We start from the raw sequence: 16,330 nt of genomic DNA, 5'->3' as shown, positions 1-16,330 counted from the left end.
TTTGTCTTCCATATCTTTTTTATTTTATTTAATTGTAATATGAATTTGTTTTTTTTCTTATTTTTCCATATTGTCATTCACCGGTAGTCCAAAGTACAAGCATTTCTCTCTCTCTCTCTCTCTCTCAGTGACAGACCTAGCTCATTGGCGTTGGCTTGCCGTTGAGTCACCGTCGTCTCTCTTTAATACACCGGAGTTGAAACCCAAACTCTTGTCGTGAGATAATACCCAAACCCTAGCTGCTTGAAATTAAAATATCCACTCTAACTCATTGTCGTGCCAAACAAACCCTACCCACGCTATAATTCGCCATTTCACACACTGAAGAAAACACTTTCTATTGTTCAAAGATCATAGTTGATGAAACCAAGTGAGTCACTATTTTGGGCGACAATATATTTGGGATTAGATTTAATGGGCAATGATTGTCTGCCAAGAGAGGTAGTTCATCTATTATATATGGTGCTTGAATCGCGCTTGATTCGCCCTAAGAAGTTGATGTGGTGAGAGACTTGTTACTTTTGAATTTTGCTGGATTCCTATAATAAGGAAAAAAAATAAAGAGAATCTGATTACAGTTTTTCAAGTTAGTTTTCAATGCTAGAAATTTTGAGTTGTGTATATATAGTGAAATAGTCATTGAAATTTGGTTCTTAGTTTGAATCACGGGCTTAAACATAGCATTACATGTTTAAAAAATACCCTCAAATATCATGATCAATGTTTGCATCATTCTGTTTGTAAAGATTATCCCCAAGTCCTTGCTAACAGAAACCATTATGCCTATATAATTCTCTTATGCTTTTCATGTTTTTTTTTAATGACTCTAACGTCTTTAATTTCTCTAATTCCAAGTGTATGATGCTTACAGAATAAAGCCAAATTTGTTATTGTTGCTCCCGTAAGTTCATTTCTTCATGACCCACCATGCTTTTTTACCCTTGTTTTTTATTAGAAGTATTGAATTAATATATATTTGAACTGGTTTAGTAAAAATCTGATCTTAACCTTGTTACAAAATGACGAACTGATTTGTCTTATTACCTATAGTTAAGCAGTGTTCACAAGTTAAAAGCAGGCCGCTAATGATTTTCTTATCCATTCATTATTCATTTATAAGATATGCTTGTTGCTGGTGAAGGAAGGCCATATGCTAGTTGCTGCAAAATGGAGTTTGTAGGTGAATGTTTATGGAATAAAATATATAAGTGCTTGACAATGTTTTGATTTTCAAATTTTATAGGTACATGAATTGAATTGCTATTTTGATTTGTGTGATGCAAAATCTGTTATCTTTTTTCCTCTACATGTGAAGAGTAGGTAGATTGGTAGTTGTTTCATGCATGGGTTATTTAAGTCTCTTGAAGATGTTTTGTGTAATGTGAAGCAAATGAGCACTTGGTTATGTTCATATGTTAGACACTAACAATATGGCTTACAAATGAGTGACAATTAGTAACTGACTTAGCAGTGAGATGACTTGTAATGTGTACATGTTATATAGGACATGAGTGATAATTAGACCAATCTTCTATCTTTATCTTTATTCCTCTTCTTTTTGTTTTGTTCTTGAATGTAGGTAATAACATGCATGTTGCCATATTGTTCACTGTCTTTGAATTTTTTATGCCCTCCAAGTGTTTGATAAAAAGCCTGAATGAATCTTGGCACTTCATTTCTAGCAACCCATTTCTACCTATGAGGAGCTAAGGAATATGGAGTTAAAGAGCTTGAGGAAAGACTTATGGTTTCTACTTGAATCCATATCTATATTTTTTTATATGAATTTGGCTTATTGAAATTACATTCTAGTAGAATAATAAATGGATAATGAAATTTACTTTTGTGATTTTAAAGATGGATGGAGTAAAATAATAAATAGCTATCCTTTTCGTAAATAATTTTAATTTACAAAGGCAATACTAATTTATATTATATTATAATATATATATATATATATATATATATATGAGGAATTGTATAGTAGGCATAGGGATTGACGCTTTGTATCTACATCCATATTTGCATTAAAGTGGTTAGTGTTAGTGTTCACAAGTTGCTTCGGCTTCAAGATTATTATATAAGTTGAGTAAACAATAGTAATTCATATAATAATGTAGATCAACACTCGTTGAAATATATATATTTTTTAATTAGCGTGGTCTTCAAGATATTGAGTGTCTTCTTGTATAATTTTGGATAAAAGAGTAACATTGTTGGAGCTCATTTAAAGTGCATAAAGTGTTTTGAATTGTTATCACATGGATATATTAAATGAATGATAGTTAAGTAGTTTACAATTTGATTTTTGGTAAATAACTAGCTGTTTTAAAATTAAAGTTCAAGGAAATTAATGAATACACAATGAAAGAGCTCTCACAACTTCGTGATTAACGGGCCATGTATGTTGTCAAGTTAATTATAGCCTGTAATCATGAGGTAATGTATGACTAATTTATGATTATTTTTGCTTTTAAATTCCAAGACTTATTTTTTTGTGGTGTACTAATTGATTTAATGTACTTGTAGGTGGGAAAAAAAATGAAGCCACGTGCGGATATTCAATGACATTATTGAGCATATTCTTGTTGGTTAATGTTTTTGAAACTTCATTTTGTACTTTGTTATTTAAAACTTGTCCAAAACTTAATTTGGTACTTTTTTTCTTTACCAAACAGTGGTGTAGTTGAATTATATTAATTTAAATTATGTATTTGCAATGTTTATTATGTGAATTGTGTTGCAAGATTCGGTATATTTAATATATTTCTAGTTTTTTAATTGCAAAACAAACAGAAAAAATATAATTAAAATAAAAATATACTATTAACTAAATGCAGCATAACATCACTAAATATTGACACATAAATTGCTGACATGTAAATGGTATTATTAAATATTAAAATGATTGTTTTATTATTTTGGTAATATTGTAGTAATACAAATTACTGACATATAAATAATATTATTAAATATTAACACCATGGTATCATTATTTTAGTGATACTATAGTGATAGGAATTACTGACACAAAAATCCATGACACTAAAAATTAGTGTTAATGTGTTCTGGCTTGGGCATTACTGACACAATTAACAAGTGTCAGTAAAAATAATTACTGACATTAAATTGGTGTTAATAAAACTCATTTTTCTAGTAGTGAATGAATGAAATTAGATCATTCGAGAAAATAAAGGCATTATAGATTATTCAACTCTTTAAAAAAAAAAATCTATCAATCTCTATATTCAAATGCCTAATATTTAAGCGTCTACTTAAATTACAACTAGATGACACCAAAAAAAAATTAAAAAGATATTTTGATATTAAAAAATTATTTTGACTAATGGAGAAATCATAACAAACATGCACTAACAAGAACTAAGATTGCAAGATGGCAGAAAATTTAAGGTGTTAGAAGGTACCATTTCTCTCTCTCTCTCTCTCCCTCCCTCCCTCCAATCCCCCATGAAAACAAAGTAACAATCTCCTTTTCATGCCGTCGGAAGAGAACTCTCTAGAGTTCTCCTTCCGATGGCAATGTACTTTAGTATATTCTATTTTTATTTTTTGTCTTTTTGTTTCCTTCCAGTTCATGTGTGAAGGTAGATTTCCTTCCACTCCATAGGTAAAGGTAGCTCCTTCTATGGTTGTAGATCCATGACTTTTGCTCCATTTAAACACTGATTCGTGGTGTTTTTAGTTTCTTTCATCGCTATTTACTATCAAAATGTGTTTTTCCAGTAGATTTGAAGTTTTTTTTAGCTCCAGATCTGAGAAAAATACAATGTGTAGATTAGTTCTTACATGAGATCTGTTACTACATCAGTTGGTGATCAAATTAATAGAAGTGGAGATTCTGAAAAGAGCTGAGGAATATTCCTGGTTGTGCTTTGAAATGATATTCCTGGTTATTCTTTGAAATGATGTGTACATCTATAGTAGATGTCTTTTGCTGATATTCCAATGCACTGCTTTCCCTCCCCCCCCCCCCCCCCCCCCCCCCCCCCGCCCCACCATTCAATGGCTCAACCAATCTGTTTATTGTAATTGATGGAACTATATGCACATAACTATATGTACACCGACCTAATTTATAAATGATTATGATGTAATCTTATCTTTTCAATAGAAATATTTGATGAATTCATCTTTGTTGAACGAATGAAAAAACTACTTTCCTATAAAAATAATAATTATAATAAAATTACAATAATGATAATGATAACACAAAGGCAAGAACTCAGACCTAAGCACTGGTGATACACTGACACTTTCCTTACAATGAACTATTGACAATTGGACCTAGACTAGCCCAATCGTAATGATACATAAGCGCAGTCGCCCTGACAACCAAGTCCAAATGGTCGGCATTCTTTATAAGTGAAAAATAAAATTGGCATCATATGCATCCAAAACAAGTGAATTTATTAAGATTTATGTTGTACATGAATTAAATTATAATGTATTTAAGGGTGTGTTTGGCACAATATATTATATTATTTAATGAGAGTCTATTGTATTAATATTGTATTATGTTTTGTATTATATTATGTAAAATATTATATTATTTTATAAAATTAATATTATATATTAGTATTAGTATTAGTATTTTAGCAAAGATTAATAAAATAATAAATTGGAAGTCATCATGCTATGCTGCATATACTCGGAGAGGGTTGTCATTATCTAATGAGGTGAAACCTGCATTAATCCAAATTTTAATGCAATGTAATCTCCTTCTTTTTCTTTTTATACAAACATGGGACATAATAAAGTTAATATGAACAGTATTATAATACTTATTATTGTCCTGTTCCAAATGTACCCTAATTTTTTTTGCTGATCTCGGTTGAATAATCTTTTGCCAGGATGTTAATAGTATTGGTTGCAACTTCATAATCAATGGACAAATTAGGAAAAACTTGTGAAGAGATCAATGGACCCAACAATATACATCCTGGGTCAGATGGGAGTTTTGTAATCATCATTATAGACAAAATGTCACAGCATATCCAGCTAATGAAACCTATTATTACTTTTTCTTTTTTAATGATCCCAGGCTTCTTATCCTAGCCACCCAATCGACGGTACGCAAATCCATGCCGACACATTCTCTTTTCTTTGCTTAATTTCCTTGGTTTTTTCTGATTTCACGAGTAATCAAACCGATTAATCCTCCAACTAATTTCAAACTTGATTGATACAATATATGATTTCTAAACAATTAGTCATAATCCAGCGTATATATAAGGCTTGGAAATTCAGTTATTTGATGCTAGATTGCTCACAATTACGTATAATTAAGTCTTCGTTTTACAAATGTAGTAATGATCATGCAAGAAAAATGCCTACATGCAATGGACACACCACGATCTATCATACATATTTTGACATGTATAGAATTATTTTGAAATTGACGAACATTCTGAAAGAGAAAATATTTTAAAATACATCACATACATTTATTAGATGATTCCATTAAAACCGTCATATATACATTTTTTCATAAGGGAAATGAGCAATGAGCTGGAGAATTCTCTTTTCAGAAAATTCTCTTCACAAGCTTGTGACTCAACAAAAAGGCAGCAAAATTTGTGAAGTGCCTGAAAACTGAAGCTAAATACAGAACCACTTTTCATGATTTGGAGGTAAGCAATAATTTTACAGCCGGTGGATGGAAGATATTTACACATAGCAGTTAATAATGGCTTGTTGGGTCTCATGAACAGCTTTACACAACCACCTACGATAATTGAAATCCAATCATTGCCTTATCTTGAGTGGAAACTGTGGTTCGATTGAAACTAACAAGTACATTATGAATTAATTAGAAGTAAATTATAAGGAAAATCATTATGGCCCTCACAAATTGAGTTGAATGCACTATAGCCTTGTATGTTGAAAGAAAGCTATTTTTGAACCAACAATTAAACTTGAGGCCATGTCTTATAATAATTATTGATACCCTATTATTACCACTTTATGTGTAATATCAAAACTAATTACGAAAATCAGAAGCATAGATATTACCCAATGTGGAATGAGATTTAGTGATTATATCATCATCAGAAGATCAATGTCTTTGTTATACATATAATAGCTGGCTTCAATCAAATGATGAAAACAAAAAAAACAAAATATCGCATGCACATAAAAGTTTCATGTACCTTAACAAATAATGCATGTAATTAATTTAGAAGCCGAAAAGATAGTTTTGACATGAATTTAAAAGAATTTTAATTATTGATTAATTTCGCATATTTTGATATAGGGAAATATTTGATTACACATGTAAATGGTATTGTATTGTGTTAGCATACTTATGTGATTTTAGAAAGATCCTATTAAGGTTGTGTTTGTTTTTTGTTTTTTGTTAGCATACTTACTGTCAAAATTTATATTGATTTTATTATACACTTATATGATAAAAATCTATAATAATCATATTATTTTGGTCAAGATTATTATTTAAAATTTATATTTATCATACACTTTAAATATTTATTTCATAACGATAATTTCTTTTTTCTGCAACAACTACGACTTCACCTCAATATTAAATAAACAAGACCTAAATCTCTCGTGTTAATTTACCATTAAACCTCTATTTCAAACCCAAAGGTAGGATTGTTAATGTGGGCGAGGAAGATCATTTTTCTTTTTCTTTTCCCCCTTAAAATTATTACATTCTATAGAAAGTAAATTTTTAAGAGTGAGGAAGATCTGGGAATTTGACTTTGATAGAGTTGAAAATCTAAAGCTTTTTCTTGTAGTTACCAACATCAGAAACCAAGATTATTCTTTGCCTACTTCCTCACTCAACTCAACCATAACTCCAATCAATAAATAAAGGTATAGAGTGCATGTGACATAAAGTTATTTTCAACTTACTCATTTAATTAATAGAAAGTAAATTAGTTAATATTAATTTTATGTTGTTTCTATAGTTGTCTTTCTCCCCGACTATTTTTCTGTACCGTCTTAAAACACAAGCTTGCAAGAAGCAGCTGCAAGGAAGTGACCACTCAGCGAACAACATTACAACTGTAACATTAACAGTCACGTTAAGCAGAATATCAATATCAGAGTGACCTTAGATTCATTCATTCACAATCTCGGGGACCCCACATGCAAAAATATCATCAAAATCGCCCATCTGATCCGCAAACTCAAACTCCCATGTGCTCAGCTTCATCACCCACCTGCCGCCTGCAGCAACTGCCACTTACATTCTCTCTCTGTCTCCGTGTCGTGTAAAAAAGTTGACACAAGAACCAAGAACCAGTACATGCATAACACCTGAAGCTCTGAAGAAACTTGTGAGCAATTTTCTTGAGAACTGCACCAGGTAAAAAAGCTCTCCATGGACTCGAGAACTCGTCTTGACTATGCTCTCTTTCAACTCACTCCCACCAGAACCAGGTACTGTTACTTGTAGAAAATTGTTTGTGTTTTTTTTTAGTATTCTTGATGTGTCGGTTCTGCTTGTTTGTTATAAATGTTGAATGCTTTGTGAAATGGTGAAGGTGTGATCTGGTGATATTTGCTGGGGATTCGAGTGAGAAATTGGCGTCTGGACTTTTGGAACCGTTTGTTTTGCATTTAAAATCTGCTAAAGATCAGATTTCTAAAGGTGGGTATTCCATTACTCTTCGTCCAGTGAGCTCATCAGCTGCCTCTTGGTTCACTAAAGCCACTCTGCAAAGGTATAATTCACTCGAATCATACTCTCTGCTAATTGGGTTATGGCTTAGATTAGTTCTTGCATTTGAGTTTCTGCGGAAAAGGAAGATTTTTAGAAGTTACTTGGTTGTATGTTCTTCCGAGGATTCGAACTGGGTAGCCAGCATAAGAAAGTTGTTTTGAAACCATTCGGTATAGTCCTTTGCTCCAATTTTGCTTTGAAGTTGATCGGACATTTGAATCGTTTAGATTTTTCTTTTTTGAGGGATTTATTGGGTTTATGTTGTGCCTTTTTATGAATTTGACCAATTACTTAGAAATTAAAACTTTTGCAATGTCATAAACTCTAGCATTTTCAAGAAATTTGGTTTAAATAGGATCCTTGAGTTGCCGGTGTGTTCATTATCTCAAAGCATTGATGATATCTTCCTGTACTTATAAAGTAAGAAAGATCTTTGATGGTGTCTGGATTTTACCACTGTGAGATTGATATTTTACAATTTCCGGGTCATTATCCTTTTTACTAACAATTATGTCGTTTAAATAGATTTGTGAGATTTGTTAGCACACCAGAAGTTCTTGAGAGATTTGTCTCAGTAGAGAGGGAAATAGTACAGATTGACAATGAACTATCGAGTGCTGCAGCAACAGAGGATGAAGGTATGACGTGCTTGTTTGGTATGACTTATCGACTAGCCATAAGTGCTTATTTTAATCCCAAAAGTTGTTTTCAAAGTGTTTTTTTGTTGTTTGGTTTGATTTTAGTAGAGCTTGAGGTTTTAGAATTACAGAGATGTGAAGATTTTAAATTAAAGTTTTCCCCCATATTATGCAGTCAGGATTAAATTTCCTTCTCCTGCAACTATAGATTGCTGCTGTGTACAAATAATTCTTTATGCTAACTTATTTTTAATGTGAAATGTATCAGCAACTGCTGGGAATTTCCAGAAGTCAATTGCATCATATAAGGTAATTCATCGTTGTAAAATACAGTTTTCTTTTTATTGTTTTCTCAAAAGCTCCCACCATAACTTTTGGCCCTTGTCATGCTGATGCTGCATTTTAGACGAAAGGTGAATACAGTGGAGCTAGCGACGCAATGCAGGAAGAAAATTCCAAGTAAATTATCTTGCTTTGCATTTGGCCATATCTGGTGACAATATGTTCTTTATTTCTACATTTGTATTATCATGCATTGATTGTTCAGCCTGGGATGATGAACAGGATTCGTCTTCAGCGTGTTTTGGAATCTAGGAAGGCAATGCTTTGCAAAGAGCAAGCAATGGCTTATGCTCGTGCTTTAGTTGCTGGATTTGAACCAGACTATATAGAGGATCTTTTATACTTTGCTGATGCTTTTGGGGCTTCACGTTTAAGGTATGATAAAAGCTACCTTAATTTCTTGATTGGTGAACACAACTTGGTTTATTTTTAAATTTCAATTTCAAATTGGTGGTTACACTAGCTATTATCTTAAAATGAATGTAAAATGAGTTTACTACAGTTTAGATTAGTCCACAAAAATAGTTGCAGAGTGTCACATCGTTCAAGATTATTATCTTTTCCTCTGTTTGCAACTGTAGTCTGTTCTGTTTTGTCTAGGGAAGCATGCATAAGTTTCATAGAGTTGTGCAAGAAAAAGAATGAAGATGCTCTTTGGATGGACGAAATAGCTGCAATGCAGGCTTCATCTCGGCAAGTATTGCCTTATCTTGCAACATCTGGAATCATACTTGCGGGTGAAGATAATGATCCTAGTGGGAAACAGAATGGATCAATGGATGCATCTGATACAAGTCATGGAAGCTTAGACATGAAACATGGTATGGAAGGGTATTTTATTTCCTTTTTACCTCAAAATGATCTTTCTATTTGGAACGATGGTGCCAAAGAAACTAAAATTGATGTAGGTGACCTGTCAGCTGTTTCAGATTATGTTGGTCAAAACAGATTCTGCAATGAACATGTTTATACTGGTCTAGGCATCCCAAATCATGCGCTCAAATGTTCAATTTTCAAAACACCCTTTAGTTTTCTCTGATTAAGTCGCAATATATTTGTCAAGAGCATGAACTAGAATCATGTTTAAGAGTTTTAAGAAATAGGAGACTTTGGACCAAGCACTCAAAACTCTTAATTTGTACAAGACTGAGAACTTCCATGTTCAGTGTCTACTTTTTAACCATGGCATGTTATTTCAAAACATCCTTTATTTATGGATAATAAATATTTCTTCTTAATCAGAATATTAAATGACATTCTTTCTTTGGTTATAGTTTTTGAGGATTTCCCCTTTTATCCCAATGCATGATGACACAGAAAGTAATTAGACAGCCATTTGATGAAAATTTTGTGCAGATGCGCAGATGCCAACAGATGGCAAAGCTCAAGTACCAATGTCATGGCCAAACCATCTTCCTCAGTACATGTACAATTTTCAAGGTCCTGCCATGCATCAAATGCCCCCATATCAAGGTTATCAGTTTCCTGGTATGCCGATTGCCTCTCCATATTATCCAGGGAACATGCGATGGCCTGCAAATGTGGAAGATTCTGGTCTTGCTTATGACTGGGAGCCAGATGGTAGAAGAGATCATAAATCATCTTCCAAGCATAAGAAGAAACCTTCACGTAAAAGTCGAGAAACTTCAAAAGAAGATGAATCCACTGAGCCCAGTGATTCCGGCTCTGAGAGTGAATCAAATGAAGAGCACTCTTTGATGGAGAAAACGCATAGGAAAAAGCATGGGAAACAGTCGTCAAGAAAGGTTGTTATCCGGAATATTAATTACATAACTTCTAAGAGAGATGGAGACAAGGGTAATAGTTCCGAGGAAACCTCTGAAGAAGATGAATTTATTGATGGAGATTCCCTAAAGCAGCAGGTAGAGGAAGCTGTTGGGTCATTGGGAAAAAGACATAAATCGTCCTCACACCATCGTAGAAAACAAGATGCGGTCAAGCACCGTAATGGTTCAGATGATGTGGCTGAGCTGGATGTTAAGAATACCGCTGCAAGTAACAATGGTGGAGAGAAAAGAAATGACCCCTGGGATATTTTTCAGAATCTTCTCCTAAAAGACAATGACACAAGTTCTTTTGGAATGGAACCACAGCCTTTTAATTCTGAGGCAAGGTCATTCCCCCTAAACCTGGAATCTGAACAGGTAAGAAAAGAAAGAGCAATTTCAAGTGATGCCTTTGTTGCAACGAAGGCAAATACGGGTAATGAAGATGAAACTCGTTTTGATAACTTTGAAGAAGGCGAAAAGCTCCGCCAAACTGTTAAGAAAAAGGATTACGCACATGAGGAGTTGTTATTTTCTCAAAGAAATGAGGATCCAGCATATTATTCACAAGCGGTTCTATCTGATTTTGCTACCACTTCTACAAAGATCAAAAAGCAAAATGGAGATTGGATCATTGTCAACCAACCAGATAGATCAGCGAATTATGATGAAAGCTCGAGTTTCAAAACATTTGATGGCGATTATGCTTCAGTAGTAGCAGGGAGAAGTTCCCACACTGATAAAAATAAGAAAGATGCTCTAGCTGATGACTCTTTCATGATCCAAGGCAGACCACTTGTAGATGATCAATCTGATTCTTATACGAGGACAGACATTATTGGGGCTACTCTTTATGAAACTGTAACACCAGAAATTTCGCATGATAAGCCAGATGCTTTTAACACGCATGAGCCAGATGACCTCTACATGGTGCTTGGACGTGACTCAGCTACAGAGCAGGCTGCGGCATCTTGGACCCCAGAAATGGATTATGAAACTAACATTGTATTGACCAAATCCAATGAGAAGAACTCTAATGACGAAACCAATGTTGGTGTTGATAATAAGCTACCTTCTAATGGTAAGAGTACCAGTGCTAAAAATAAAGGCCCTCCTGGGGCAAGAGTTTCAAGTAAAGATGCAAGGTCTAAAGTTTCAAATGGCAAATCTGACATCAATTCTAGAAGCAAGAAACCATCCTCTGGAAGCAGGCCCACAGTTCTGAAGAGTAAACTTGAGAAGGTTCTGAAATTTAAACTCCAACTTAACTCCTGATAGATTTACAGGAAGATCAGTTGAACCATGAGAGCATATATACCTCTAATGAGAATTCAAAGCCTCACTTTATTTTAATACATTTCATCTAGGAAACTAGCAGATGTTAGGAAAAATCAAAATGACATGGTCTATGACATCATTTCATTAGGTATCACGTCCAATTTAACACGAATCATTATTTGATTCATATCATTTTGAATTATTTCATTCAATCCATGCACTTTTTCATTGCATGTTGTTGAACGATTTTTTTTGTATGTACTTGATCTATATTTCTGTTCCACCTCTTTCACTCATACACGAGAAAAAGCACATACTTCATTTGGTGATGGCTTCATTATCCAATGGCTCCACTTTAAGGGCCACTTTTGCCTTTATATATTTTATGAAATTGAGAGTAATTATGTTAATTAATTGTTTCTTTTATAATTTATTTTTCCTTCCTTGTGGACAGGAAGAAGAAAATAGGAAGAAAAAGGAGGAATTACTGATTCAACGCCAGAAGAGGATTGCTGAAAGGAGTGCTGGTGGTGGTGGTTCAGCAACAATAAAGAGAACTCCAGCTGAAAATAGATCTCCCACTACTTCAAAGAAGACTGTGAAGAGTGAAAGTCAATCCCCAGCTAAAGAGTTTGCTAATTTACACAAACCAGTCTTTAGAAGTTCCACCATGGATCGGCTTGCAACCGCACGAACAACTAAAAACGCCCCACCAACTCAAACAAAATCAGGCCACCCTAAAAAGGAAATCTCGAAGGCAAATGGTACTGCACTACCTTGTCAAAGAAGACTGCCCGTGCTGAAAATAAGAAATCGAATGCAAGCAGAGTAAAACCTTCAGATAAGCAAAATGGCCAAAATTTTGTCAATGAAGTAGTTCCTTGTGATCCTGATGTTCAAGGAAATGAAGATTGCATGGACTCTGCAGCAGCATTACCAACTGATCCTGACGTTCAGAGAAATCAGGATTGTGTGGAGACCACAGCAGCATTACAAATTGAGTCAACAGCTGGGCAGGTAACTCAGAATACTGAAGCTGCTGATGATAGCAAAGACATTAAGGAGTTGCGCGGCATTCTGTCAACTGAGAAGAATGAAGATATAATTGCAGAACGAAGCAACTTGGATGAGGAAAGTTGCACTGTAAATATTACAGAAACACAGCCTCTGCAACTGGATCACATAAAAGATGACGAAAAGTTATCTAAGGCACTTCCAGCTCTTTGTGAAGACACAAAAGTTCCTGAAGAACAGGGTGTGCATATTTCTGAAACAACCATGCATCCTACACCGCTAGCGCATGAAAAAGGTTTGGCCTTTCCTTCTGTTAAATTTGAAGAAAGTGCTACAATAATTGAAAATACCCGCTCTCCTGAAATTTCTGAGATAAAAGTCTCAACACCACCACCTAGTGAATTGAACACAGAACCAATGCACTCCAGAAAGAAGTGGAACAATGACGACAACTCTCCCAAAGCTGCCAAGGGGTTTAGAAAGCTTCTTTTGTTTGGAAGGAGAAACCGACACATTTATACGGCTTGATTGCATAGACTTCTGGTTTATTCTTGCAGCTTATCTGTGTGTTTCATAATGCCTCAGCCTTGGATTATGGGATGTTCCAGAGCTGGAGGCAGATCCATCAAGTTAATTGTTTTATTTGAAGCCAATTTATGCCACCTTATGGCTATCAATGGGAAGGTAGATAGCTGTCATACACAATAAGGCCTTCAGTTTTTCTGCCATATGAGGAGTCATATTGTAAGTTATGTTGATTTGATATGTGCTAGTTGAGGGTTCAAAACCGCAAATGGGTATTCAATTGATGTGTTTTTCCTTCTAAATATTGACATACACTAAGAAAACACTTTTAATCTTCTGATAGTATGTACCAGAAATGAATTTTTGTTGCAAATGGGTTATTTTCTTTATATTTATTTTTTTGGTGGAGAATTGTTTTTATACTCTATTAGTTGACTATGTTCATATTCGAGTGGAGTGAAATCCGCTTAGGCTTTGGTTTCAAGAGGAAAACAATAGCAACTCTATTGAATACATTATAAATAATAGCTACTACTACTACGACGTGCCTTCCTTTCAGATAAAGCATTCAACTGTCATTCGATCATCTCATTTCTAGAAAAAAAGAGAAGTGTTTCCGCCGCAGCCGCCTCTTATGCTCCACTTTGAGATCGGTAAGTTTAGCCACTATTTCTTCATAATCTGGAAGGTTTGGGTGAACATGACCGGATAATTTTCCTTTTTTCTCTTTTAATTTATCAATTGAACTATCCAAAGAACGACAGTTTTTGAATGACACTGAACTCCCATTCTCCTTCAAGGGATCACACTTCCTGGTTGAACTTTTCGTTGCCGATGGCAATGCTTTTTGTTGATCCATTTGAACTGCAATTTTCTTGTGGTGTCCGCTATTTGAGTCAGTTTGAGAATGGGCTGAAATGGTCCCAAAATTCTGAAACCCCAGTTGGATACCATTTTCTTCGGCTATTTTCTTGATCAATTGGAGTTTTTCATCATTAGGAACAAAACTTATGCATAGATTGTGCTTCATCTTTGCATTCACTAGATTCTCCTTTAATTCAACATTGCCAAAGCGCCTTTTCAACAGATTCCGCATTGTATTCAGTTCTGGCAATTCACCACATCTTGAGGCAGCAAATACCAAACTTGACATTGCTTCAATAACATCACCAGGCAAGCATTCCAAGCTACTACTACAACTAGTGGCAATGGCACAACTCTTGACACAACTAGTGGCAATGGCACAAATCTTTAACATTCTTGCAAATGAAATGATAAAATACATGGCCAAAAGTACTGAAATAGAGCACATGTTACATACCGATGACTGCGAATATGAGGCATGTTAGTGGCAATGCATTGGCAACAATGCTCAATTTGATCGTATGCAGCTAACAGGCACTGGTCTCTGTATAGTTGCTTAACCTGAAAGTTAAACAATAAAATTACACATCTTTTGGGTACAAGAAAACGAGAAAACAAACAAAAAAATAGCAAGAACAGACCCTATATAAGGCTTTCTGATGCTGGTGATTTTGAAGAATCTGAGCAATATCATTTCGGGATTGCCTCAGCATAGACTCTTTCCTCTTCTTCAGCGCGCTTAGACGAAACTGAACAGACTGAACTTGTTTCATCAAACTGTTCCTGCAGTAGAACCAGTAATAATCGATTAATATATAACATTAAATGTGGAAATAACGTAAAACATCCGACCTGTGCATTCTAAATGCATTAGACATCTGGCCTGCGTCATAACAGAACTGATCTACATGACGCGGTTAAAAATAAAATAACAAAAGAGAAGCCATGAAGTATAGATACATCATTTTACCACTTGGTTGATTTTTTCAGTCTTGAGGCTTTGGCCCATGCCATAACACTACGAAGCAAATCAAACAACACCATTGAACAAGAAGAAGAAATACAACAACAAAAAAGAACAAGAAATTACTTTTCGCTTTGTGATTCTTTGGTGAGATTAGAGAATTTACCAAGTAGAGCTATTTATAATCTACTCAGCAATGCAAATCATAATTCCAACTTAGGGAAAAAATTTACAGTCATCTGTTACTTGGCCAAGAAACTGCATATCAATTTTTTCCAATTTAGTACTTATTTTCTTCCGTTTTGAAGATATTTAATGCATCCCAAAAGGTAAATGAATAGGTATCTTTAGACAGCGAACAATTTTCACGTTCTCTCAATCTCTTTAATTCGGTCCAACTCAAGAACATCCTTAGACCTAATGGCTAGTTGTAACTTAAAAGATATAATCGTAAAATATTAGATATACACTTATATTAGCGGGGCTTAACAATTTAAATATAGCATAAGATCCTTAAAAGTACAAAAGAATTCAAATCATGAGAAAATTCTCATCCATGATTAAAAAAAACCTATATGATTTTTTTTTTAATTTTGCCAATATTATTGACTTTGAAAGTTCATATCTACCATCATTATCAATTTTTTTTCACATTTAGAATAGCTTGACTTTTAAAACACAACTAATAAATACAAAATGTAACCTAAATCTGTAGCAAGAGTCTGCAAGCAATTACAACTTAATTCTCTAAATCTTTCTATAAATATAAATATATATTTATTTTTTTCATATTCGACATCTTTCATCTAAAATAATATGGACCCCTTGATTATAATATACATACATACGTACATAAATACATGTGTGTGTGTGTGTGGGCTCGTATATGTTGCCACTATGGTAACATACCAAAACTTTTGCCCTTAAGTGAGACAATACTTCAAATTTCTTAAAATCATTTGGAGTTGACAGCACAGATGACGCGTCGCTTGTCAAGCAAGAAACTAATTGTCGAATCTTCCATGAATATATAAATCAAATGACAAGTCGTTATCACTCAAAACACAAATGACAAGTCGTTTCATATCAACATCCAAGATAATAAGACACCAGCCAAGCAAGAACCTATGTGTCAAGTTGTCACAAAATTTATAAAACTAATGACATGTCGAATCCTATCAAAACAGGGACAATAAGTCATTTCTTATCA

At 34.1% G+C, this 16,330-nt stretch overlaps 2 protein-coding genes across 2 annotated transcripts; one reads left to right on the top strand and one right to left on the bottom strand.

Moving 5' to 3' along the window:
* Positions 1-6,992: 6,992 nt before the first annotated feature.
* Positions 6,993-13,712, top strand: LOC18054214 (COP1-interacting protein 7). Its single transcript, XM_006451871.2, is given in 10 exon segments — positions 6,993-7,425; positions 7,530-7,709; positions 8,234-8,346; positions 8,615-8,655; positions 8,753-8,805; positions 8,911-9,063; positions 9,289-9,509; positions 10,045-11,717; positions 12,208-12,582; positions 12,585-13,712. Coding segments are annotated over 10 exon segments (3,579 nt in total). The 5' UTR covers positions 6,993-7,366; the 3' UTR covers positions 13,296-13,712.
* Positions 13,713-13,875: 163 nt separating this feature from the next.
* LOC18054213 lies at positions 13,876-14,869 on the bottom strand. The gene is made up of 3 exons (XM_024177804.1): positions 14,798-14,869; positions 14,614-14,717; positions 13,876-14,482 (listed from the first exon to the last, which is right to left on the bottom strand). Exons 1-3 carry the CDS (start codon positions 14,867-14,869, stop codon positions 13,876-13,878), a joined length of 783 nt encoding a protein of 260 aa, XP_024033572.1.
* Positions 14,870-16,330: the final 1,461 nt, after the last annotated feature.

The sequence above is a fragment of the Citrus clementina genome, unplaced genomic scaffold (genome assembly GCF_000493195.1).
Source record: "Citrus clementina cultivar Clemenules unplaced genomic scaffold, Citrus_clementina_v1.0 scaffold_1, whole genome shotgun sequence".
NCBI lineage: Eukaryota > Viridiplantae > Streptophyta > Magnoliopsida > Sapindales > Rutaceae > Citrus > Citrus x clementina.
The sequence above is the reverse complement of the archived record's forward strand: the minus strand, read 5'-3'. Positions and strand labels throughout refer to the sequence as shown.